This window comes from Semicossyphus pulcher, unplaced genomic scaffold (genome assembly GCF_022749685.1).
Source record: "Semicossyphus pulcher isolate SPU_LCO1_2020_fin unplaced genomic scaffold, fSemPul1.0.p SCAF_7, whole genome shotgun sequence".
NCBI lineage: Eukaryota > Metazoa > Chordata > Actinopteri > Labriformes > Labridae > Semicossyphus > Semicossyphus pulcher.
In genome coordinates, this window is record NW_027211748.1 from 21,430,734 (window position 1) to 21,457,857 (window position 27,124).

At 42.4% G+C, this 27,124-nt stretch overlaps 1 protein-coding gene across 1 annotated transcript in view; it reads right to left on the reverse strand.

Moving 5' to 3' along the window:
• Positions 1-27,124, reverse strand: part of LOC138612084 (metabotropic glycine receptor-like) — a 96,463-nt gene that overhangs the window by 53,097 nt on the left and 16,242 nt on the right. Inside the window, exon 3 of the mRNA XM_069685394.1 lies at positions 6,615-6,717. Within this exon, the coding sequence (XP_069541495.1) occupies positions 6,615-6,717 (103 nt within the window). The remainder of the gene's footprint in view (positions 1-6,614; positions 6,718-27,124) is intronic.

The window sequence follows — 27,124 nt, forward strand, 5'->3', positions numbered from 1 at the left end:
GCTTTAAATCCTCCCGTTTCCACCACACAGACACTTCCTGTGCAGCTCTACTTGAACGCGGAGCTTGATAACTCCTCTGCAGGTCCCCGAGCTCATCCAGAATGCAAACTGTGCTGTAGTTGTTCAGTGCTTCAGTAGAGCGTGATGGAGAGAGAAGCTGCCGAAAGCGCTGGAAAAACTGTTGACAAGTTGGCCGGTAAACTTATGAACATGTTGATGAATTTATGAAACAATCATGCAATCAGTGAGGTACGAAATAACACAAAGAAGGTCTGATTTTCCAGTTAGTCTCACTTTATTTAAGGGTTGAGACAAGAAAGAAAGGGCTGAGCTGTGGTTACATAACTACTGTTTGAGCCCCAACTTCAAAAGATCATTGAAAAAAGTCTAAAAAAAAGTAACAGTGGGCAGTAAGTGTGACGGAAATCAAAAGTGGAGATAGAACGGGACGTAGTCGGCTGTGTATTTAGAGTTACGTGTGAAGCAGCACAGAACAGAAGTCCACACAGTGCGCTACCACAGTGACGTCTGACAACGAAATGTTACAACAACGTTAATTGAAGGGTCTGTTAAGGTTGTTCAATACATGCATTTGAAATTGCACTTGCTTTCCATTGTTGGCTATTTATTTACACTAATGTGAAAGTATTAGATATTAATGTTCTCTTACAGGCATAAGGCCTACTATTTCTAGGCCGGGAGGTCTGTGTCTGACGTATGTTTTTTTTTAACGGTAAAAAAACATATAATTTGCGAGTATTTGATTACTCGTTTGTGAGGTAATTAGATTACTCGAATATTGAAATCACTAGAAATGCCAATCCCTATTGGTGACGCAAGGTTAAGGGCGGGAAATCCTCCGTAGGCCAAACACCCTGAGCGGTCTACACAGGCTACAAGTAACTCATCCTTTGTAGACCGCGTCCTTTGAAGGATGCAGCCCCTGAATTCAGACACAGCTATAGTGTGCCCCGCCCTTATTGTTTTCACCTGTTCTTTGATTGTCTCACCTGTGCCTGATAACCTTCCCAGTGTATTTAGTCTCCCCCTGTTCCCCTGTTTCTGCCAGTTTGTTTTGGTCAAACCAAACAGTCTTTTAAACGTGGACGTCTTTCTCGTTTGTTCTTCTTCGTGTTGTTTCTGTTCTGGACTTTGTCATGTGTCTTTTGATTTTTACTCACACGGACCTTCACAGTTAGCCTTTTTGTTTATCAAAGTCTCCTATGGCGTCCTCTCCATTTGTATTCAAACCCAGACCTGATTCTTCTCCCATTTTGCATGCACTTTTGAGACAGTCCCTTACTTCAGCTCTTCGGTTCTCACTTCCTGTCACATTGTACACGGTATCAGACTAAAGTATTGCATAATGAGGCAAAACTACGACCTGTTAAACGTCAGACTTCCTGTCTTTTCCAAGCGAAGCCTAAATGATGAGGTGAGAGCTGCTGAACAGTCTATCTGGGCGATTATAAGAGAATAAAGGTAAAGAAGGAAAGAACAGAAACAGAGAAAGAGAAACCCAATTAAGCTGTCATTCCCGGAGTTTCACGGTGATTTAAAACCTCTCTGTTCGGGGTCAGTTGTAAAAATCCGGCAGAACCTGAAGCCTATCATTTCACCGATTTGGCGTAATCTTCTAGAGAGAGTTTAAAATGAAAAACAAAGGTTTTTGAGTGATTTCTAGTCTTAAAAGCTGCTGCTGAGTTTTGTCCCGGTGCTTTTTTTTGACCAACTGTAATTACACAATGTCTCAATTTGTCCTGCTGTGCTTGAAGCTGCTGCAGAGTTCACTGTGCGTACACACACTCACACAGCGGACACCGGCACTGAGAGGAGGTAGGAATAATTCTGTTCTTTGTTTGCTGTCTTTTCAGTCAGATGAATGATTTTTATCCAAATTTTTCAACTTGAAGATTTTTTGCAACAAACTAAAATCTTGAATATGTTGTATGTCTCATTTTTGGAGCATGTGGTAGAAAGTTCTCAACATGCCTACACCAAGGAAAAGTGCGACAAAGAAATGAACAAACAGCACTCGGACTGATTTTTGTAATTTAATTACTACTGATATAATTACTGTGAGCTCGAATAACACAGAGGAAGCTTGTTCTCTGCTCTCCTGCTGCACGAGCAGCTTCGCTTTGCAAACAGGAAACACATTTAAAGACAAAATTTGGGATTGAGAACTACAAGTTACAAAACAAGTCACGAATAAACATTAAATAAGTTTTCCAGTAGTAAATAAGAACATATTGGTAAGTTTATAACAATAATGAAAAGCTAATATGTAGCTCCTGAAATTGGTTGTGAATCTAAAACCAATTCCTGATTCTCTTTTCATCCCTGTTGTACTTTAGCTATAGTGAGTTATAGTGTTTCATGTTTTGAACTATGGTTCCCTTATTTCATGACTACCGTACCACTATTTCATCTCCCGCGACAGCTAAGGCTGGCCCTAAAAGATGTTGAAAATGTGAGAGAGCCCACACATGACGACAGGTGATGATAGATTTAACACTCCTGTAGTGTGTGGAGAGCAACAACATGACCTAATTAGCACACACTAACAGATTCGTTCACCAACAACCAGAGTCCGACTCTCACAACTGGAAATCTTGCTAAATCTCTTGCAGTCATATTTAATTATTTTTTATTTAGCCTTTATTTAGACAGGTAATCTCACTGAGACACGTGGTCTCATTCTCAAGAGAGACCTGCTTGGACAGCAGCAACAACACAGAGTTATAGACAGACAATAATCAATTCTCAACAATAATCAACAAATGCGACTATAGAGTAAACAAACATGGCGGACGACGGGCCGGAAGAATCAGCATTGATGTTTCCTGAAAATTCACAAAGAAAAAAGAACAAACTGGATGAAGTCGAGGAGATGGAACAAATTTTTGCCTCGCATTTACTTTTGTCGCCATGGCTGCGGTTGTTGCGCTTCCTTCTTCAGTCAGCTTGCTTCCTGATTGGCTATCGTTTTGTTTCATGTGACAATCAACATAACGCGTGCTTGGCTGTCCTCGGGGTTACCACCACACAATAGAGGTCTTCACGGGTCCAAAATGTCGTGGCCGAACACAAAGAGACCTGGAAATGTAAATGCTGGTTCAGATTAAAAGTCCACTTGCTGTCACGCAGACGGATAACGCGCGGCTCGTTTTGTTGCATCTAGCATAATAAAGATAGCTTCGACTATTTGTTCTTTTGAACAATGACAACGATTACTCTTTGCCACGGCTGCTAACGTTAGCATTGCTAGTTTGCCATCATCCGTGTCACACACAAACACAGCACTTTCATCATGACCAGAGCTTTCTAATCACGGTCGGGTCTTCCTGGATCCACTCGGGTATTACACATAATGTTGAACAGACCCGGATCCCGGGGTTATAGAACGAGTCCCGACCCGGAACCGGTTGTCCACATAAAAATGTGGACCTGAACCCGTCTGCGTCCCTGTTCGGGTCCCAGGTCCTAGGGTGTACCCCGCCTTAGCTATGCATCCCTTCATCCATCCATCGTTGAATCTTGTTACTGGACAGTCTAAGCTATCACAATGAAATGTCTTAGATCACCAACAAACTAGATTGAGACATAGATTTAAAAATGTTTAAGGAGGTTTGTGCTCTGCTCTCGCAGGCTGTACTTCCCCTCTCCGTCCTTTCTGCCCTTTGATATCCCTCCTTTTGGCCTGGCTGGGGAACTATTAAAACTCTTATCCAGTCTGTTCTGTTTGGATGCATGGGGAATAACAGACCGGTTTCAGGGGGGAAAGCAGGGTCACCCAATCTGAGCTGCAGAGATGTTTAATGTCGGGGGTCTGCATGTGGTTCGGAAGATGAGGCTCTTCACAGACTGAGCCGTTTGACTGCCGCCTCATCACGCTGCATTACAATAAAGCTCCAGCTTAGCATATCAGCCCCTCGGGGTGCTGTTTTGTTGGAGTCAGGGATGAAAACCACCGCAGCTGCCTGATTATCTCGCTCATCAGGGCCAAGCCTCAGCACGAGGACACTGCAGCGCTTTCAGTCAAGGTGTCAGAATACAGGCATTCAGATCCAGAGCACGGACAGGGAGGGAATGTTCAGGATATACACGGATGAAAGGAGGAACATCAGTGGAGGAAAAAGGTTGAAAGACTACTTATACCATGTTCAGATTTACTGTAACTATCCAGCTCTTATTCACTGTGTCTGTGGAACCTAAATACAATATCAGTAATAGGAAAATAAAAATTGTCAATTCCTTCAACCCCAGCAGTTGTTGAATCATAGCTTAGCAACTTTGAGCTTTGGATTTCTTCAAACACAGAAGTGTACATGTGGTTTAATAAGTGTGAAAATTTGTACATCAAAAAGCTGAAGCTAAAAAGCACAATGAACAAGTGGATCCAACCAGATCTGTTCTAACGTCAACTGACAACGTTAGCATGCCTGGCTAACTAGCTAAAGAAGTAACTGAATCTTACCTCCAAAGGTAAAGGGAATGTAAAAAGCTCCCTACAACATTTTTATTACAGGTTACATTAGAATATACATTCAGGGCTTTAGCATTAACCCGGCGGGATCCAAAATGCTAGCATATCAGAGATTGGAGTAGCATTAGCAGCCCTGCTATTTTCTATCTTTCAACTTCATCTTTCTCTCTCTATTTTTTATTTTTATTTTTTTAAGTTAAGTAGCCAACACTGTTTGAAAATTAAAGAATACATCCAATCACTTTGTTGGTTTTATTTTAGTAGAATAAATGCTGCTGAGTCGTTTCCATGCCCACAGGGTTCAGCTGGAAAAAGTTAGCTGGAGTTTAAGCATTAGCGTACCCTAGCTAGCACCAGCTGACAAAATCTGGTATTGGCAGCCTTTATTTCTGATCATATAATCCATGGTGGTTGGGTAGAAATGGAGTCTTCTTTTGTTTACGCCATTGTTTCAAAAATGTCTTTGAAATGTTAAATCTGTCATGTGCCGTGTGACGCCAGAAAGGTGTAACAGTCAACAGTCAAAGTGTGACTAAGGCTGGAGTTGCTTTTTAACCTTGTGTTCGCGTACACAACCGTCTGCGTCATGAACGTAATTGTTCACATACTTGTCTATGCGCTACGCGTGTTACGGGAGGATACCTCAAGAGGGTAAACGAGAGAGCTCAGGCTGTATTCAACTACCATATAATAACTTTATTTATAACACTTTTCAAAAGAAAGTTAGAAAGTGCTTTACAATTAAAATTAGCAAACAAACAAATAAATATCAGTAAGATCCCAGACTTCAATAAAAACATGTTAAAAAAGTAAATCAAAGCTAAAGGTTAAGAAAAAACCAGACGATAAAAGAGAGTTTTAAGAAGAGATTTAAAAGAGGAAACTGAGTTTGCCTTCCTGAGATCTCCAGTTCCACATCTGAGGGCCCGAACTGCAAAGATTTAGGAACCATTAGTTGTGCCGGAAGATCTCAGGCAGCGGTCAGGTTCATGGGGAGTTAGCAGCTCACAGATATAGGCTGGAGCCTGACCATTCAAAGTTTTGAAAACAAGCAATGAAATCTTAAAATCAATTCTAAAACTCACTGGGAGCCAGTCAAGGGCAGCAAGGACTGGTGTGATGTGGTCGCTTCTCTTGGTGTTTGTTCAAAGCCTGGCAGCAGCGTTCTGAATTAATTGGATGTTACGCTTGCTGATACCGGAAAAAAGTGCATCGGAAATAAATGCATGGATGACCTTTTCTAAGTCGGCGGAGGGGAAAGGAATGACCGGATTTTGGATAATTGTCTGAGTTTGGCAAAGCAGGACTCACGTAACTTTGGTTACCTGGGTGTCAAAAGAAAGCTATCCATGGGCCTCTTTCCACACATTGTGAGACAGGGCACCCAGAGGAGGAGGATATGTGCAGGATGTAAACAACAGACATGGCGACACTCGAGGAGGATACTGTGATGTTAGTTCAACGCTTTTGTGTGTTTGGTGGATAGAACACACCGTCGACACCTTCCCCACTCCGTTTCTCCGACATGTTCTTCCGTGCATGGACGTGACGGTCCAGGACTTGTTTCCATTTCGTTTTTGCAGGTTTCCACGTCGACTTCTAAAATAGATCTGTCTCCAGCTGTTTTAACAAGCATGTTTGTCGCTGTGAAGTGGTATTGACACATTGTACAGATAATTGTGGACTTGGTTTATCAGCTTGAGAACTTCATGCCAGCACGCAAACGCGCCGTTAAAAGCAAGTCTATCTCCGGCTTAATCCTTTTCAAGTGTATGAAGATGTGTACTCCTTTTACACAAACAGCTCACCCAACATGTCTGTGATTCAGACACCACCTGTGGCTCCCACTACGGCTCAGGACTGACTCATAGTAGACTTTCACAACAAGAACAGTCAAAAGCCTTTGAGTGAAGTTGAGGCTTCATAACCTCACATGCCCCTCACATTCAAAGAGAGGGAAAATTTCAAACAAACTGTGTGTCTGTCAAATGAAAGAGGAGGATGTTGTCTCTCTTTGTTTTTGTTTTTCATAAATCCCGACAGCTCGCCTTTGAAAGAGTCAAAGTTTTGATCTGACAGCTCGCTGCAATATGTATTTAAATAACAAAGGGGATTTTTAACCTACTTTTGAAGCCATTGAGTGCCACTCGGCTCGGATGGTAGAATCCTCTCCTGCACTGACACTTGTATTTGTCCAACACGAACCCGTGGCCGCCGATGGGAGTGCACTGAGAGAGAGAAAACACAGAGACAAGATGAACACTCTGTTTTGTTTATCAACAGAAAATCACAGGAGGAAGCAGCACGGGGGCAGAAGTGAGAAGCTGAAAAAGGAAATCGGTTAAATGTGAAACAACAGGATGCAGAGGGACGATCGAACAAGGCAGTGAGTCAGCCGACGCAGATCTGCTGTGCTCGTTGAATCAGGAAAGTGGGAGTGAAGTGATGAATTCTTTCTGGTATTTGTGATTTCAGAATCAGAGTGAAATGTCACAGGACAAAAGAACAACAAAATGTGTCAAAAAATACAATCAAATAATCAGCTTTTCTTCCAGATTATCAGGAAGAGAGTTAATGTTATTTTATTTTAAACTGTAGCTGGTGTGCTGCCTGGGCCTGGTCTACCTCGTAATAGGGACTTACTGCTTCGATAAGGTTTACAAAATTAAAAAACTAAAGGCAGGAATATTATTATCTTGTGTAATTTTACAGGCCAAATTCAAGAAGTGAATGTGAATCCATCCCTCCATTTTCCTTCACTTATCAGGGGTCGGGTGGCGGTGGCATCCCTCTCCCTAGCAACGTTTTCGAGCTCCTCCTGAGGGAGGCGTTCCCAGGCTAGACAGGATAAATAATCCCTCCAGTGGGCTCTGGGTCTGCCCCAGGGTCTCCTCCCAGTTAGACATGCCCGGAAAACCTCCGAAGGGAGGTGCCCAGGAGGCATCCTAGTCAGATACCCGAACCCTCAACTGGCTCCTTTCGATGCAAAGCAGTAGCGGCTCTACTCCGAGCTCCCTCCGGATGTCTGAGCTCCTTACTCTATCTCTAAGGCGGAGCCCAGACACCCTGCAGAGGAAACTCCTTGTATCCACAATCTGATTCCTTCGGTCTACCCAAAGCTCATGACCATAGTGGAGGGCAGGAACCACAGACTGTATAAAAAGATTGACGACATGACAGCTCCCGAAAAGTGAAGCTAAACCCTCTCTATCGCCCCCTGCTGACTGGCTGCAGTATAGGTCATAAAGCCTGCCTCCTCCATGTTAACAGATGGGACATGAAAACTATAAAATCAAAATACACGTCAAATACATTTTTCTCAAACATGGTTTCTGTCATTATAGTTAGTTCTTAACATGCTGATTTACGTCCAAGTGTTCATTTTCCTGACAAGTTTATTTTTAATTAGTTATTTGATGCTGTAAAAAGGATGATTGACAGCTCTGCTGACAAATACGGCTCCTGCAGCCGATCTGTTCCTGATTAGCAGAGTGGAGGAGGAACGCTGAGAGGAGACGTAACTAAAACAATCACTACAGTCATTGAAGTTTACATATCTGTGAACGTCTGCTTCAGACCAACACAAGAAGCTGTTCTGCTGTTAAACACACCGTCGTGCGGGATCTTTGCTGCTTTTTTCGGTAAGTTAAGTGTGTGTTTTGGTTAGCGGCTACGGCGGCTACACCATTCGCTGCTGCGCAACTCTGGCTCAAAATGACGTCACCATCGCAAGATGGTAGCGCCTATCACGGGGACTATTTTGGCATCAATTTCGTACAATGAGAGCAGATGAAGACTTAAGGGACAGCTCCTCCTTCACTTTAATGTTAATATTAATCAATAATAAAAAAAAAAATTAGTTGAAGCCTTAACCGTCAAAAAGAAAGCCGATTACATCATCCGGAATTATGACAACGCAAGGTTAAAATCATATTTGCTGCAAAGACGTACACAAAGATCGCGTCTTGAGTTCCCTTCATAGATTCATTAATAATTTGAGCATCTCTGGCTCCAAAATATGCTTCAACATGCCGCCGGAGTAAATATGAGCAGTCTACTGAGCCTGCAAATATTTACACTTGTAGGAAAATATTGTGGAGATCTGGATGATTGGAGGCGACTAACAGAGGGATTAGTTCAGTCAACAGAAAACATGTAACATTTATTATGCAGAAGACAAAACATGCACTAGAAATGTATCACTGATTTCAAAGAATTGGTTTGGAAATCTGTAAGAGAACAAAGAACAGTTCCTATGTTTCACTTCCTGTTTACGCTCTTAGAGGCCAAAGACTGTGGCCTCATTTAATACAACACAGTTACATGTTACTGAGTCTCCTACATGCCGACATGCTCGTCGGCAGGGTGCAGCAGCAGACGCCCCGCTTAGAAACACTCCTGGTGTCCTGGGAAATTACACGGCTTTGCCAAGTTACAGGGAAACTAATTAATATCTAAATTAAGAATTAAGGGTTGTTTGCAGGATTTAAGTGCGTCTGCACAAAATCCAGCTCGCATTGATGACTGGTGGAGCTACGCAGGCTTACAGGCCATCTGGAGAGAAAGCACACTCACTGTGCAGCACACTCACATGAACGCTCATATCCCTGTGCTAAAATAAACCTGCAATACATTTGACATGAGCGTTCATAAATAGTGCATTACATTGCAGGCTTACAGTAAAAACAGTATATCTCCTCTCGGGAGCAGCAGGGATATATTTATGCTTCATGAATCAGTGACGGTCACAGATAGAGTTTGTATTTTATGATATTTGAAGCAGAGCCCATGGTGATGGAATAGTTTGACGCTTTTCACTTTCCAGCTGAGAGAAAATCAGATTCATTGTTATGTCTGTGCCTGTAGAGCTACTTGTAGAACAAGGAGGGAATCATCCTGCATGTTGGAATAATGGGAGAAATCTGTGACTGAAAAAAATCATGTAAACGCTCATTCAAACCTGAAACACAACTCAGAGAGTCTAAAAAATGTTTGGTTCATGACTGGTGTCTCAAAACTTTCATATAAATTCACATAAAGCTTATCAATATTTAGTTATGTAGTTCTTGTCACAAGTTACAGGACACGAGGGAAACTGGACCTAAACACAGGCACAGGTAGGCAGGTAGGTATTGCAAAAAGGCAACACAAAAGGCTTACAGAGTCCAGACATGGCGAACGGCAGGAGAATGAAACAAGTCCAGGAACAAAAATGAGGCTGGGATCCGGCAGCACGGCAAACAAAAGCTGTGTCCCAATCCAGGCGCTGCAGCCTTCGAAGGACGTATTTGAAGGCCGATTGCGTCACAGAAGCGCGTCGAAGGCTGTCCCAATTCTGAGGCTCCTTCAGATGCGGCCGACAAATGCATCCTCCTTTTCCCGGGCCGTGAAAGATCCATCGGGTGCAACCATCGTGGCCCAACGTATTCTGAGATGCACGGCGCGCCAATTCAAACAAAATGGCGGACTTTTACGTGGCTGAGAAACACACTTTGGTTTCAACTCAGTCGAATAGCTAGCATTGAAATCTTTAAAATAAGATACTTAGTGTAGTGTAGTAGATGTTAGTTATGCTAGCTAGTAAGCCCGCTAGCTACCTGTTGCTAGGCGACATGTGTGAAAAAAAAAGAAAATTATCCTAAACGGCTTTAAATTATTTTTAAGGTAGGGCTGGTTAAGAGATAAATCTACTCCTGCAGAATAAGTGATATTTTATAAATTTCCCGCAGAGTTTTGCTTTGATGTTAAATCCATTTACATTTAAAAGGGACAGGAGCTGTGAACATTAAATACATAAAATCAAGATAACACATGGAGTTTGGTTTTTCAGCCTCCCTCTAAACTTCTGCTCACATCTGTCGTTTTTCAAAGAATCCTCAAACCTCTGAACTGGGAGGCCGAGGTAGCAGCAGCGGCGGCGGCGGTGGTGGTGGTGCGCTGAAGAGGGTTTAAATGTTTGAAGTAAAAATGGTTGACAGAATAAACAGACAGAGTGGATCATCATTGCTCAAGTGTTGCACCAGTGAAGACATTAAAGCCTGGGAGTTGTGATGCAGGAAAAGAGCTTTACACCTCAGAGAATTCACCTCCTTGTTTTTGGCATTTTTCTTATGAGGTTCTGACAGAATGAAGTTTAAAGGTGCTGCTTTGAAATGTGAACGGCGTCACACGGGGATCCTTACATCTATTTCGGTTATACCTTTAAAGAATAGTTATTTGTACAAAGTATCTGAGACATTTTTGTATGTTTAAGCTGTTTTGTTTCAGCAGTTAAGATTTCTGTCTGAACTTCCTGCCTGTTTATTTGTTAGCAGTAATATATGGTGATGTGAGGATTATGGCCTTCAAGGGGATAAATGTCGTCATCAGCCTTCATAATAAAGATTCACTGCCGCTGATTAGGTTTTATATTCACATCCAGTTATTGTGAAGCTAATGCACAGTAAGTATATTTATGAGAAATAGATCCTGCACACAATAAACAACCACAAAGAGAGTCTGTTTGAGCTTTCATTTTGTAACTGTTAAAGCACCTTAAAAGAACGATTGCGACAGCAGCAACAGTTAGCTTAATTTCCTCATCACTATTAACCATGATCAAGCACTCCGTTGTTTATCCAGTGACTTTAACCTGCCCTGGGAGAATTTCGAAACAACATGAATCAATCTAATGAGCCATAATGAAACAAGTCGAGCATATACAGCCGCACTAGCATCTCTGTGAGGCTTTCCTAAGGTCGAGTGATGCTTTGAGCTAATTGCTAATATCATTATACTAACATGGTCAGAATAATAGTGTGAATTTTAATGTCATGCTGATGTTTAGCTGATTATCTTTACCATCTTTGCCTTATTTTAGTTTAGCGTAAAAGAATGCTAATTAGCACTAATCACAAAGTACAAGCTGTCCAAGATGATGCTAAAGGAAGAGGGGGTTTAAATCCTCATGGGGAGCCCAAATGTCTGTAAAAAATATAAACATGTATATTTGCAGTTCATCCATTACTAATATAATATTAGAAATATTTAAATCTGGACAAAAGCGCTGGAACAACAGAGCAACATTTTAGCTAGGCTACTAGCATGGGTAGCGTATCTTTTCCCAGACTCCCATGTTCCCCAGCTCAATATGCTTTTAATACGACACATTAAGGTGACCTTTTAAAGGGGTCTTGATATTCTCAGCATGTTTTGCCCCGGGTTAGATGATCGATGTACGTTTCCCTGGGAGAATACTATGTTAAAATCACCGAGCTACAGCTTTTAGCCTACTGACGTTTTGCTACTTGAAACCAAGTCAAGTTTTCTTGACTTCAGGCATTGAAATCTCCACAGTGGCTGAATACATTCTTACAGTTCAAACTGCATTTGAAATCTCAATCTTCTTCAGTTCTTTTGCAGTTTGAATCCTTATCTAGACACATAGCTCTTACCTAAGAACATAAGTCCCTGGGAGCAGCAATAGCTAAGAGCGTGTCCTTCAGATTCACTACGTGTATGTAAATAACTTTCCACAGAAAGCCACGATAGAGATAATAAAGCAACAACTAAACTTCAAGACAAGAGAGAGTGAAAGAAAGAGAGTGCACCTAAAGAGCAGCTGGACACGCACACACACACACACACACACACACACACAGATTGTGTTTTTCTGCCTCGAGCAGCCGGCTTGATAAATGCCACTGTCCTGTTGTTAGATGAGTCATGCTTCATGGTTTGGGGCTTTCTAAGGTCAAATGTCCAAACAAGTACAGTATATATGTGATGCTGCAGCAAACAACAAGACACTCTCAGTGACTTAATAAAAAATAACTCTGCAATAACCCTAGAAATGTTTATCAAAAAGCGCCAGGTCAAGGTCTGTAATTTGTTAGATCACAATTTGCAAAACAGGAATGAGAATGTAGCAGGTATAAAAAATTAAACTGAGCTACATCAAGCAGCATCTCCTCCACTGCTGGAGCAAACGTGTGCAGGTGTGTGTTTATATATTTGTGTATCCGCTCAGGAGATAAGCAAACCTGTGAAATTAAAGTCAAGCTAACACAGACGAGGCTCTGCTTTAAGCTAAACCCTGATCATTTTATATTGCTCCAAATGAATCTGGGTCTTGGCCAGGATGGGTCCACCTGTCTGACTGCGGGAGCAGCTGGTGAGCCGAGGACTCAGACTCCCCGAAGGCCACGAACACAGCTGGAGTCCAACTTTGAAACTTTCAACATCTGCCGAGAAGAGGAGATGAGAGACGGGGATGGACAGGTATAGCCAACTGTAGATATATACATTTATAGATAAAGGAAGGAATCTCTCGTGTCATTACTGGATGTTCTTATAGTATATCATTTTGATGTGGCTTTTAAGTCAGGTGACTCGTATAAAAGAGTGTGAAAGCCTGATTTGGGTTGCTGTCGCCCGTCGGCTATCATTTGACGACTAATAGCCTCTGGGAGTGACGGCGAACTTTTCAGGCATGTCCGGTTTAGCTAGCGTTTAGCGACAAACAACTTCCAGCCAAGATTTCCTTTTCCATGCGCTGCATTGTTTACAGTCCAGTTAGCAACTTGAGAAGCGACAGTGTGTTCAGATCAAAAGTGAAGCGAAATCCTCCCCTCCAAATATGTCAGCAAAATAAACGCCGTCATTTCTTGGTTATTAAATCCAACAATCCGAGCATCCGTTTGTGGTGAGTCTCAGTTTCACTGTAAATAATGAGTTACACAGAGGCTGCTCTCTGGCTTACTTCATGAACCAGAAAAAGAAACAGATTTTCTTGTGACTGACTTTAATTAAGGGAGAAGTTCGGTATTTTTAAACCTGGGCCCTATTTTTTATATTTTTCACAAAAAATGTCAGAATCGGTCCAGTAGACAGAAAAAACAAGCACTTTTAGAGGACGTCCTTTGATTGGGCGCATTTGCCTCAGGGGACTATGTTGCAGCCATTGCGGCCGTATCGCGGATAAGGTGGAGGCCATCTACTGGACCGATTCCAAAAGTTTTTGTTCCTATGAGTCATTTCGACACCCAAATTTGTAAAAAAAAATAAAAATAAAAATAGGGCCCAAGTTTAAAAATACTGAACTTCTCCTTTAACAGGGCTTAAGTTTGCTGAAATTTCAACATCATGATGCAGATTAGTAAAAAGTCAAAATGAAGCTTTGTCAGGTCTGTCCTCAAGAGGAGAAGAAAACTTTACTTTTAAAATGCTTGTTTGTTGAACGGAGGTCGGATCGATCGTTTCTGATGCATTCGAGGAAGTCGGGAAATCTGAACGCTGAACGGCTTTTGTGACACAGCATCAAGGGAATTGAATTTTTAAGGTAGTGCAGATTGTTAGCTGAACTGGCTGCAGATGTCTGCTCATCCCAAAGTAATAAAATGTGGACCTTTTGTTGGCAAGCTTTTTTTTGAAAGTTCTTCTTTGTGTATTATTGTTTGCTTGTTTTATTGTGAAAGTCTAAACAGATATTGCTGATATATTTTATGCTAATTTAACTACCGAGCTCCACAGAGGGACCTACACTGTCACATTTTGAAGCTTAGGGACGCAGATGTAGCTTTGACGAGTTGGGATTCACATCTCCAGAACCGCTCATCCGACTGAACCCACACATTCCTCGACCTGCTCTGACACAAAGACACCGCAGTAGTTATAGTAAATGGAGGAACTCCTCCTCAACCACACACACTCTCTCGCTAATAGAGACATTAAAACCACCAACTGAGTTTAATACGAACTTATTTTGTGCTTACTCCAAAGGAAGTGGAGCCTCATTATGATAAGACGTACCCAGGGACTCTGAGGGTGGCGAGGATGAAATATGATGCTTATTTTGGACTTTTATTGGGCTCTGTGCTTCTGTATTGTTGCATTTATTAAAGCTGTCGGTGCTCTCACAGCAGAAGCAAGTTTCAGATCCCTTGTGCATTTTAAAGCAAGAAAAAAAGAGTGTAAAACAATTAATCGCCCATGGCTTGAGTACCCCGACTAATTTCCACCTCGTGTGAGAGGAGTAACGCTGTTGTTTCCAATCGACGCACGTTACCTGAGCCCACAATTCTCCCTTAACTAGTGCTGATTCCAATGAGTGGTGTAATAACATGCAGGTTGCAGCTACAAGGACCATCAAAACTAGATTAATGTCACCAAACACCCCTGAACAAGCTCACTACACACCGATCCATATGCCATCCATCACCAGCACGGTTAAAATCATTCACAGTCTCGCAGCCGCAAACACACACACACACACACACACACACACACACACACACAAAGGCAGTGCCAAGGCCAGCCTCGTTTTTCCTCAGCCACTGAAAGTCGTATAAAACGCTCGTTCGACGTGTCTCCGTTTGATGGATCACCTTCATCGCTCCGCACCCTGAGAGTGTGAAACGCTTTTATAATTGCACCTTTCTTTGGCGGCTTTTAATTCCACGTTTTATACAACTTGACTGACAGGGTTCAAGGTGGCCTTGTCAGTCACAGCAAGCTGAAGCCAAAGACTTATCTTTTAAGAAGGACACCCGGAGGAGAGAAGGTTTTATTTAAGAGCCAAGACCTGATCCCTGCACCTTCTCAGAGCTTGTGTAGTTCATCAGCCGCATTTTATCATTAAAATGCTAATTATAAGGAAGGATACCTTGGCACACAGTTTGTGGTGGTTTATGCATTACAGCAGTGGTCTAATGATTTCTACACTAATGCTTAAGTATTTATTGGGAGCTAGCACACAAACAAACAAGTACAAACATGTCTAAATTTACACTTTGTTTCCTTCTTTTAGCCTGTCAGTGTGTCGAGTCTTTATTTTTCTTGGAAGATATTTAACTGCTGTGTACACAGATGACATCCCTGCTGTTGAAGCCACCCACCAAGCTCTGGTTCATCTCCCTGGTTGGAGAATAAAACAAGAAACCACAAATCAACAAAACTTGGGGTTGATTCTGCATTTAAATAGCACAAAAATAGGGCCTAGGGTTTTTTACCAGGATATGGCCCAGGGCCATATAAGCCTAAGTTCACTTCCCATTAATACACATTTTAACCTCTAGTTAAAGCTGCAGTAGGTAACATTATTAAAACTAACTTTCTGTTATATTTGCTCAAACTGTCACTTTAAACAGACGTACATGAGAGAGATAATCTGTAACAAAAAAAATCATGTTCCTCTGGCTCCTCCTACTGCTCCTAATGGCTTTTGTAAGAATCGACCGCTCCCGAAACACAACAACCAATCAGAGCCGAGCAGTCTCTCAGGCTGCTGTCAATCACACGCTGCGCAGCGCCACTACTCCGCACATGCTCACACGGTCAAGCTCAATTTCTTCAGTGTGCGCAGCGTCAGCCGGCTTGTGTCCACAAAGGCAGAAAAACTTAAACTTAAAAACTGCCCATCCCTCCATCGCCAACTAGGCTTACACTACAAAGACTGTTAAAGCGAAGGAGAGAAATTAGGAAAAGCAAGCTAAAAAGAAAGAGTTGGACCGAGACAGAAACAGAACAGAGTAAACACGGGAACCACGGGATCTGAAAGGATTAAAAAGCGATGCTGAGTTAGACTTTTCTGCTCGACAGGTAATTACCCCCGCTTCATTTCTGATGTATTTGTTCACATTGCTAAGATGCCTACGGTTACTGCGACGATAGAGCTGCTGCTAAAGCCAGGAAACGATTCCTTTCCATCGTTTTTACATTTTCTTAAATAAAAGCAAATATTAAGCATACAGAGCGATTTAAAGCACACTTAATGATCACTACCGAGGGAAGCGGAAGTGCTGCGATACAACTTTCGTAACCTAGCAACAGTAAGCACCGTTAAGAAGTGCTCTGAAATTGAGGTCGTGGGCGCTGCCAGCACAAAAAATGCTGTTAGTGGACACAGGCCCTTAATGCCTAAATTATCCGTCTCAATTGCTCTTCAGATAAAGTCCATTATAGCTATGCCTGAAATATCTCTACAGGAAACACACATGCTACCAATTAGACCCAGCTCTCTACAGAAAGTCTTTCAGGATGACATTCCCCATGAAAAAGAAGACCAGTTTGTTTATGATACCCGGTTTGTTTCGTTCACCTGTCTCTCTCTGTCCCGTCCAAGATGTGGTTTAGTCAGTGGAAAGTTCAAAGTTCAAAGTTACCACAAAAAAAAGAGTCTCAATCTGTGGTTTACTAACTTATTAGCTGGCTAATGATTTGGCCATCGGCATAGTTGACACATTTGCCATCGAAGAATTTGCCAACCCCTTACTCCCCTCCAGCACCACCCTCTCTTTTACGATCAATTTTGGCTCCAGAAAACCATCAAAACGGCCATAGTGCTGTACTCGAGGCTTCAAAACAGCAGTTGAGAGACCAATGGGTGACGTAAGGGTGTCTACAGTCATTATTTATACAGTCTATGGTTTCAGCAGAGCCCCACATAGAGAGCTACACAACAACATCACTTGATGGTATCATGCAAAGTGTTCAACATACATCTCATGCTGCTGAAAAGATGTCGAGCAGACTGAAGTAGCCACTCGTGTTTGGACTGCAGCCTGCGGTACAGATTCAGTTTCCTTATCGTACTATTTGATAAAAAGCTGTGAACATGACACCAAGATGGGAGTTGGCGAGAGGAAAAAAAAGAAGAAGAAGAGAGGAAAGCACTCGGCGTCCCTCTATCTATAAATACACTGAAAGCATTAAACCCTAAAAGCATTACAATCACTCTGTCCCCCGGGCTTCGAATCTGCCTGCTGCTGTTTCACAAGACGACCAAACCACTGAAACAGAGGATGTCTGAGGAGGCGAGACCTTGGACAGAAGCCTGTCTGGGGTTTCTCTATCAGTGTTAGAGGCAAAAAGTGCGACATAAAGACGGTTATTGATTGGCGGCTTGTAGCGGTGACAGTGCTGGGACTACAGATGGAGGCACCAGGAGGGCTGCTGCTGGTGTCCCTGCATCTTTTAAAGACATTAGCAGAGGATGAAGAGAGGATGGGAATATAAAGTTGGATATTCAGGGGTGTGATTTATACATTTAGGTTATTTGAGGGGGAGAAAATGTTTAAATGTCAGCGCTGGTAGGCTGTGCAGCCTTTGGAAACGTGTCAGGAGTGAAATTCAAGTCCCACTTGGCATTTTAAGACTTGAGAGATGGAGCCTCAGCTTTCCCACACAGACATCAGGGTGGGTGGTCTCAAGCTCCCCGCGTAGTCTCGACTGGGAGGCCTCACTCAATTAAGATCCAACTGCTGCCGCCGACTTGACAGGCTCTTACATTTCGCCGTGGCAGCCACTGAGCTGCAGGCAACAGATTAGAGAGTGAAATGTGTTTCTGTGTGGAGGATGAATCCTCCTTGACGACTGTCCCTTTCTGCTGTCACTCCTCAGCCCTCCCTGCCCGTCTCGTCCTCCTCTTCATCCTACATGCCTCCCCGTCCTTCTGCAACCCTTCCTCACTTTATGCTACACTGTATGAGTCATCAACCTAATTACAGATCAAAGGAGGAATATGCTTGACCCATAAAATACTGCACAGCATGGTATGCACTGGATATCTTAGATTGTCACAGAGCGTTATACATTTTGTCCAATTCACATTGTGCTTTCAATGATGTTACTTATCACAGTGTATATTTAGAGTTAAGTAGGTCTGCAGTGTTAAGAGCTTTACACAAAACAGGCATTCAAGATGTTCAGTCGGTAGATTTTAGCAGTCTAACGTCAAAGTTGGAGGAGCCGCAGAGTGGTTAGAAATCTAAGCAGAGGTCAAGATGCGTTTTAGAGTCTGGTTTGGGACCAAGTACAAAGTAGTAGAAAATATGCTCCAGTCAAACGATTGATCTGTTTTTTGCTGAATAGAAAAAAAGACCTTATGAATGCTTTTACTACTGCAATCATTTTCTGATGTGCGACGTGTGATTGGCTCACGACTGCATCAGCTACAACCAGTACAGTTTGTGGTTTGGCTAAGTTCAGCATTTTGTTTTTTATTTATATCTGTGGTCATCCATCCATCCATTTCCTTCCACTTATCCGGGGTGTCGTCGCAGTGGCAGCAGGCTAAGCAAGGTGACCCAGACATCCCCGTCTCTAGCAGCTCCTCCTGGGGGATTCTGAGGCATTTCCAGGCCAGACTGTATATATGGTGCACTAGCACTTTTCTAGTCTTCCGACCACTAGAGCGCTATGTCACATTCACATTGACACACTGATGGCAAAGGTCTAAGTGCCAATCTCCAATCAGGATTCTATGCCCATTCATACACCGATGGCGATGCCTTTCGGGAGCAATTTGGGGTTCAGTGTCTTGCCCAAGTGCACTTCGACATGTGACTGTAGCAGTCAGGGATCGAATCCCCAACCTTCCGATTGAAAGACGACCGACTCTACCACTGAGTCACAGCAGCCCCATATTTAATCCAGCAGGCTCTGGGTCTGCCCCGGGGTCTCCTCCAAGTTGGACATGCTCAGAACACCTCCAAAGGGAGGTATCCTAATCAGATGCCAGAACCACCTCAACTGGCTCCTTTTGATGCGAAGGAGTAGCAGCTCTACTCCGAGCTCCCTCTGGACATCTGAGGTCCTTACTCGATCTCTAAGGCTGAGGCCAGACACCCTGCAGAGGAAACTCATTTCAACCGCTTGTATCCGCAGCCTCATTCTTCTGGTCACTACCTGAAGCTCATGACCATAGGTGAGGTTTGGAACATAGATCTTTACCTAGAATGTAGGTCTTTGGCCTTCGTCTTTACTTAATAGGACAATGGTTAGAGTAGGAAATAAGGGCAAAGAGAGTGGGGAACCTGGGGTCCCTGTATGGAGGACTGAGCCTCTATACAAGGGACGTGCACTTTAAGCCCCAAGCATGGTGTATTGTTTGTTTTTTTTAGAGATAATTTTTTGGCTTTTGCCTTTATTTATAGGACGGCTACAGAGAGACAGGAAATGTGGGGAGCAGAGAGTGGGGGATGACATGCACCAAACGATCGGCAGGGCGGGAGTCGAACCTTCGATCAGTGTGACGAGGACTGTAGCCTCTGTATATGGGGCACCTGCTCTACCAATTGAGCTAAACTAGTGCCCCCAAGCATGGTGTATTTAATGGAAGTGAATTCAAATTAGGGGGTCAAATGAATTACTCTTAGTAACAGTATGAGAATGGTTGGTACTGGTCTAATTTCTTCACGATACTCGGCCCAAAGCAGGACAAAGAGAAACAAAGGCAGTATTTGGGAAAGCCCTGGGTTGGTTTTTCCCAACTTTTCCTGACCTTCAATACTGTTTAACAGTGAGTTCAACCCCGTCATGCCTGTGAAGGCTATGATCACAACATAGAAATAACATAGACAATTAAAAGCAGGCAAATCATCGGAGAGGTAAAGCAAACTGTGATGGCTGAGGCATACATTGAATCCCAAATCTGGACTGATTGGACCCAAAATAACAGGGACAATCAAAGATGATCACGTGCACAACTGCGACGGACAAGCTAGCCAAGAGGACACAAACTTTGGGGGGCTCAATGTGTGGCCACAAATAACAAAACAATAGATGGTAACTGGGTTATTGACTTATATAGCACTTAACTAGTCTTCAGACCACACAAAGCACTTTTACATGGCACATCCAAATGTCACAAAGGCTACTATGCCAATCTCCAAACAGGATCTATGGACTTTCAGACAGTGAGGGCGATGCCTTCGGGAGCAATTTGAGGTTCAGTGTCTAGCCCAAGGACATTTTGACATGTAGACTGCAGTCAGGATCGAAGCGCTAACCTTTGGATTGAGAGATGACTGACTCTACAGTACCACTGAGCCACAGCCGCCCTGGGCTAATATGCTCCGTCATGATACTTTTTCATTAGACCTTACCTGCTAACTCTTCCAAACTTTATGCCTGAAGTTTAAAACATTTCCTTGGAAATCATGAGACACAAAGGACCTTTAACAGCTACCAAGGACGAGTATTTTAATATGTTAAACTGTGTGAATTCCTCTAAAAGGTTTTCTTAATGAATGTCTCTCGTCAAAATGCTCTGTGCCCTTATGTGCTCCTATTCAAGCTCTACAACAGGTTGCTTCCCCTGCTACAGTCTTATTGTTATTCATGAGGCAGCATAGCAGTGTCACAACATAATTCAAAGTAATAACTTCTTGTCACTTCGGGGTAATAATACAATCAATAAATAGTGTAATATGTTTAAAGAAAGCCCTACAAGCTGAGACGTCCCACATAGCTGTCCGCTGAATGTTTTATTAAGGAGGGGAGTGATATTACAAAGTTCCCTTTTTAATAAAAGTGTTTATGGTCAGTGCGCCAGAACTGAGAGCAAGCGATAAAACAAAGCCTGACCTTAAACTTTTATGTGTGCTCTTTTATTATTGATGTGGTTTTGATATTAATAAAGGTCAAGCAATAAAATTCTAATATAAAACGGTGCTGCGTTTGTGTGCTGCTTGTTCCTTCAGCTTCTGCAGCCTTTCACAGCTCCAGCTTTGCTCAAGTCCCTATTAAAATCACCTTGTCGCAGTCTGCACGCTCTAAATGTACAGTATGAGAACATAACACCTCGCAGTGGCATGTATGTTTTGCTGAGTGGGCCCGTTTGTTAAGAATCAGTGTTACAGTCAGTGAGGTGTATATAGGTTCACTCCAGATGGTAATACGCTTTAATGGATTCACTGTATGCAAAGTCACAATAAGAATTCACGCGCTGTTCCCTGCAGGAGAGGAGAGCTTTTACTGAATATAGAGCTCACTTTATTAAATTGAGGTTTTATTTACCTTCCTTCGACCTTTCCTTAAAATGCAGCTCTGAATGCAAACGTTACCAGTGTCTTTGATGATGAAACAGAGAAAAACACACACACACACATATGCAATGCCAGTTGGTGTACACACGCTGGAAGTCTTGAAACACGTCAACTCAGCCTTAGCCGCGGAGCTTCAAACTCCCCGAGGAGAGACGGAGACGGAGAGCCTCTGGCAGAAGAAAACACAAAGAGCAGAGTGAAACAGGAAAAGACGGAGCAGAACAGGTTATTTTCTGTCTCCTCTGCTCCTCAAGTCACAGCGTCTTTTTTTTTTTTTACCTGCGAGGAAGCAGGTAGAAAACAAGTCTTTCCTGCGAGTGTCAGCTTCTCTGACAAATTCAAATTGGCACTTCTTAGAGGAAACTGCAAAATTCAGCGTATTCTTTCAACCTAAATATCCATTACTGCTTACAGTCTGCACTGTGTGTTTGTCTGCTGGGTATCCCCCTCCTTACATACTGTATTAATACTGACTATTGAAGCTTAAGTCCTCGTGTTTCTCCACAATGTGCCAGAGTCGATAAGGACTGCTAAAGCAGCAGTTAGGCATAAACAAATATTTAATTTATGTCCCTTTTTTCACCCCGCACAGCCTGAGTCTGCAGAGCTGCAGCCTGGGTTCTTGCAGCAGGGCAGAGAAAGGCCACATGTCCAGGTGATTAAATTTTCAGAATGGAGGGACTCACCCTTCACTATAAACAGAAGCAGAGCAGCAGCCAGAAATAATGGTATTTTTCTTCGTGTGATTGATCCTTTTCTGTGTCTACATCCACAAATGAGCAGTGCTGAGAGTCCGCGCGCTGCGGAGAAGCTGCACTGATAACAGCCGAGGTCACGGATTTATGCCGAGGAGGATGTTTCTGCAGCATTTAAAGCAGTAGAAGAAGATGAGGAGGATTTCTCAATTATAGCACGGTCAGATGAAATGATGATTTAATGTGTAATGCTGTAAAAAAGCAGAGGAGGACTTGTTAAAAGATGGAGGGATTATTTCTGGCTTGCCTTTCTGCCCTCCTCAGACGACTTAATTGGCTTTTAGAGGATGGAGACACACAGAGAGAGGAGTAAGGGTGAGAGAAAAGGCAAAATGGAGAGAAAGAGTGTAAATGAGAGACAGAGAGGGGACTGATAGATGAAATTTGAGAGAGTGTGAATAGCCATGGAAACAGAGAGTGTGTAAAAGAGGAGTAAAAGGAGAAGAGGAAGTGTAGCTGATTGAGAAGAGAGAGCGATGGGAGACACAGAGGGGGTAACCCTGCCTGGCTGTCACAGCAGTTTACACTCATTAGCAGCGCTCTGCCTTTGAAGCTCTTTATCTCCAGCGGCACGTTTCACAGGACAGGCAGAGAAAACACACACACATGCATATGCAAACATGCCGCACGCACAATGTTTACTTTAACTTAAAAAAAGCAAACAGAGAGAGAAAAAATCTACTCTGATGCATCCAGTCAAAATCTCCAACAGTAATCACTCCTCAAGTCCTCGTCTAATTATATAAGCAGTGGCTCCTTATGTAAGATGCTTCCCCTACCACTGACTATCCATAATACATGAAGTCTTGTATTTGGTTCATGGTGACACATCCTACCTTCTTCTGCTGCCTCGTTGTATCCGGGCAGAGCAGAAAAAATGCAAAGAAGACGAAGAGGACGATGAGTAAAAATACGACCAAGACGACAAAGAAGACAAAAAATAAGTAGACATAGAAGAAAAAGGAAAACAGATGACAAAGAAAGTGACGATGAAGTAGAAGAGGGAAAGGAAGAAGAGTGTTGTTCAACTTTATAAAACAAACCACAACTCATTTTGAGCGTCTTTAAAACAAGCTAGCTTGTTTTTGTCCCGTTAGCTCTGTAGAGTATTTAAGCATCTATCATTCCGCAGTGCATTCACACGCAGACCGGTACAAACAGGAAAACCTCCCATTACTTCCACTGTGAGTGTTCACAGGCTATTCCAATATGGTTACATGACTGTTATTTTTGTTGTTACACTGTTTAAACAGCCTAAATTAGCTGCTTTAGGTTGCAAGCTCTTGTTGGGGGCTAGCATGCCAGCATTAGCAATTCTCTCGTCTTGTCGGATCATAATAACATGTCACACTCATAACTCACTGTTTTAGTTCAATTTTAGATTTTAGTAGTAAAATCTTCAGATGAGTTTCAAAGCAAAAAAGAAAAGCTAAACCCAAATGACATAGAAAATGTACGCTACTCAAACACAGGCAGACTAAATTAGCAAGTACCGCTAACTGATGAAGGTGCGCTATTAGCTAGCTTAAGAGACATTCTCAGGAAATGGACAGAAATAAAACAAAACTGAAAGGAGAGTCAGTCATGTGGTCAGAAACGTACCGAATAATGCTAGTGTTGCTATGTGTCGACTGGATGTGTAAGCCTAAATAAGCAACTGTTGGCTAACGTTTATGTGTTTACAGCTTGTTGTGTTGCCCCCTCTTCATAGTGATAGATAGAGTTTGAGGGATAAATTGCGGGTGTTACCTCCTCAGGTTTCACAGTAATGCCTTAGTAAAAAAAAAAAGCTATACTCAGGCCTTTCCACTTTAAGCAAACAGGTATAAAAACTGTTAACACAATGGTTCGGCTAAAAACTAGGCTAACCGAACCATCACATCCCAGTAACAATGAGAGGAGAGCTGCTGTCTGCACACTCTGCAGAGCACACGATGCTCCGTCACATTACTACAGACTGTCTAGTTATTATCTTTTCTCTCCGAGACAAAGCCTCGGGGTGTGTTTGTACTCGATGGGGAAAGCAATAAGCCTCACATCGACTTTTCCACAGCCCATTTCCCCAAAAATGTATTTAGAGAGATTTAGAAATGAACTGTTTTTTAATGGGGACTTTGGGAGAAAAAGCAATTCTTTTCTCCTTGGTCTGTGATAACGAGCTGAAAAAGAGCGCTTTTCTTCCTATTTAAGTGTTCCCTAAATGTTGTATTGTGTGTGTGTGTGTGTGTGTGTATGTGTTGTACTTCTACTATCTCAGCAGCCTCATCATTTCTCTTAGAAGCCTTGGACTGTTCTGTTTCTGGACTTTGATTTGGTACAAGAAAATTGAGGTGAAGTCCCTGAAGTAAAACAACAAAGTATGGTTGATGGGCTGGTTTAACAACAGCAACGAGCAATTGATTACAACAAGTAGAGGGAACGTTAAAGGAGTGAAGCAATGAAAAAGCACAAATTACAATGTAGAATATCTTGTTTCTTACTTCCTTCTTTTCTTTATTCTATTTCGTGGGCTTTTTCTGTGATTGTTGCGGCCTAAAATGACTGATTTCGTGGCAAAATTTGGGAAAGTTGCAATGCCAGTTGCAATGTTTTTTTTTGGCTTTTTGGTGTGTAACACAACACATCCACTGTGAGCAACAAAGGCTCTAATAAAGCCATCACTTCCAGTTAATTTCTGTGTCAAGATGCCAAATAAATGTGTAAGGAAATCACCACGAAGCACTGTGCGTGCTTATTTCAATGCCATCCATACGCCCAATGACAAATCTACACATTGTTTATTACATTTAAGCTGTTCTACTTGTTATTTGGGGTACTACGCTTGTATAAAACCACTGATAAGAGACGTTGATTACTATTTCACTGTACAAACACTCTTTGAGATCAACACCGACTAACATTTGTAACAGAGCCTCTGGTTGGTGCAAAGTTAACGGCACCAGGAAGTGGCTGAGTGAACAGCTAACCGACTTAAACAACATTGCAGACCTATGAAGATCAATATCTGGTGATGTACACATTGACGTCCATTGGGTAATAGGTTTATTGGTTAACTTAAAGTTGCAGGGATTGGCTGAATTTGTGTGAATTCACTGAATCACAACTTCCTGGGACTAACAGGGATAAATACTGTTCAATCATCCTCAGACTAATCCCTCATATTAACTGAAAAGCAAACTGCTTGGATTCTCCACTTGTTTGTACGATGATTCACAGGTTTTTTTTAAGACTATGACAGATCATTATCACTTCCTCTTACATAACTGTGATGTGATTCTCACCTTTCTTTATATAATAATGATTTAACTGACAGTCAACAGATCTAAAAGAAGCTCAAACGCCTTCAGCAAACTATCAACTCCCATGCCTTTTCACAGACTTGTAGAGGTGATGCAAACATTTATGCATCACTCAAACTACAGTATATGCCAAGCTTGCAGCATGGTCTCATGGTTTGCAGTGTAGGTCTGATGGTTGGTCTATAACTTCGGACAGAAATGTTTTCACAACTACTTGATGTTTTAAATATGATACAGACAGTAGTTGAGCTCAGCCTACGCTAACGTTGATTGTTGTGACAGTGGCGGCTGCATTGGCGATCATGTTAAACAGAAGAGGCCCAAGAAAGGAGCCAAGGGGAACTCCACATGTAATTTTTGTCTGCTCAGATGTGAAGTTACTTATAGACAGATATTAGTCCCTTTGCCAGAAAGTCCCACCCAGTTTTCCAGCCGGTATAGTAATATGTTGTTCTCAACTGTGTTGAATGCAGTACTGAGATCCAGAAGTACTTAAATACATCTTAAATCGTCTGCATCCACACAGAAGATGTAACCTCTGTTTAACTGCCTTCCCGTTACTATCCTAAAGACAGAATTCACTGAGGTGTAATATTTCTAAACTCATCCTGAGGGAAGCATCATTTCCTTTTGTTTATTTTATCACTGAATTAAATGATCCATTAAAGGACGGGATTGATGACAATGTTAGAAAAAGTTTCATGGTCGATAATAGTCCCCTCTAACCAACCATCTGTAATAATGTGTATCATTTATATTTTTCATTCTATACTGTTTTCAAAGTCTTAATTAAGCTTCAACATTCCTGCATTTGAAACAGCCTAAATTAAAAAGGCCCCTGTTGATTTGAGATGGCACTGAATCACTGACTGCCGCTCGGCCAAATATGGTGTTTAGGAAAATCATCAGAAGAGGAGAGTAATGAGTGGTAAGCTGTGTAATGATCCTGTGAAAATGTTCTGCCATAATGTGGTATGTTCAGGATTAATGTTATTTAGAGAATATAAGCAGCTCAAAAGCAAATGTTTGTACGCAGATTAGAAGGAAATGTATTCAATATGACCCAAAATACACACTCACAGAGGACACCTTGGATAATTCAAAGCATCTCCATGAAAGTCGCCTCAGATGGGCAGCAAGGACGGCCTTGGTAACTAAACGGCTGTCTTTGCCCACTGTGATGATAAAACTACAGGCACTGTACACACACATACAGCTAAAACAGACCTGAACATAGTTCTATAATCATCATCGTTCAGATTTTAGCAGCCGAGGGAGAGCTGCTCATAATGATCGAACGACACGGAGGAAACAGTGCGACAGATCACGCGAACATGGACAACTCCTGTTTCTCTCCTGTAGTTTACCCCCCCCCGACAGACAGAGAGAGGGGGCGGGCACACAGACAAAGAGCATGCTCAATTATTCACCACATCTTCCTGCAATCCATTACACTGCATTTATTATACATCATATGGGCAGCGACATGCCACGCAAGCCTGAGCAGCTTCACTCCCCTGCTGGAGTTCGGAGAGGCTTCCTGCAATCCATCACAGAAAACTCACCGATGGCACTGACATGGGGAAGGCAGGGGACGCGCACACACACTCTTGCAAACATGATGTATGGCTGCTGCCAGTTCCATCACAGCGCTCACACAGGTATAAACACTGTACCATGGAGGAGACACTTACTCACACATATCAACACAGACGAGCACCCTGCAGCACCCTCACTCATCGACTCACTCACACTTTACACAATTTACGGTGGAAT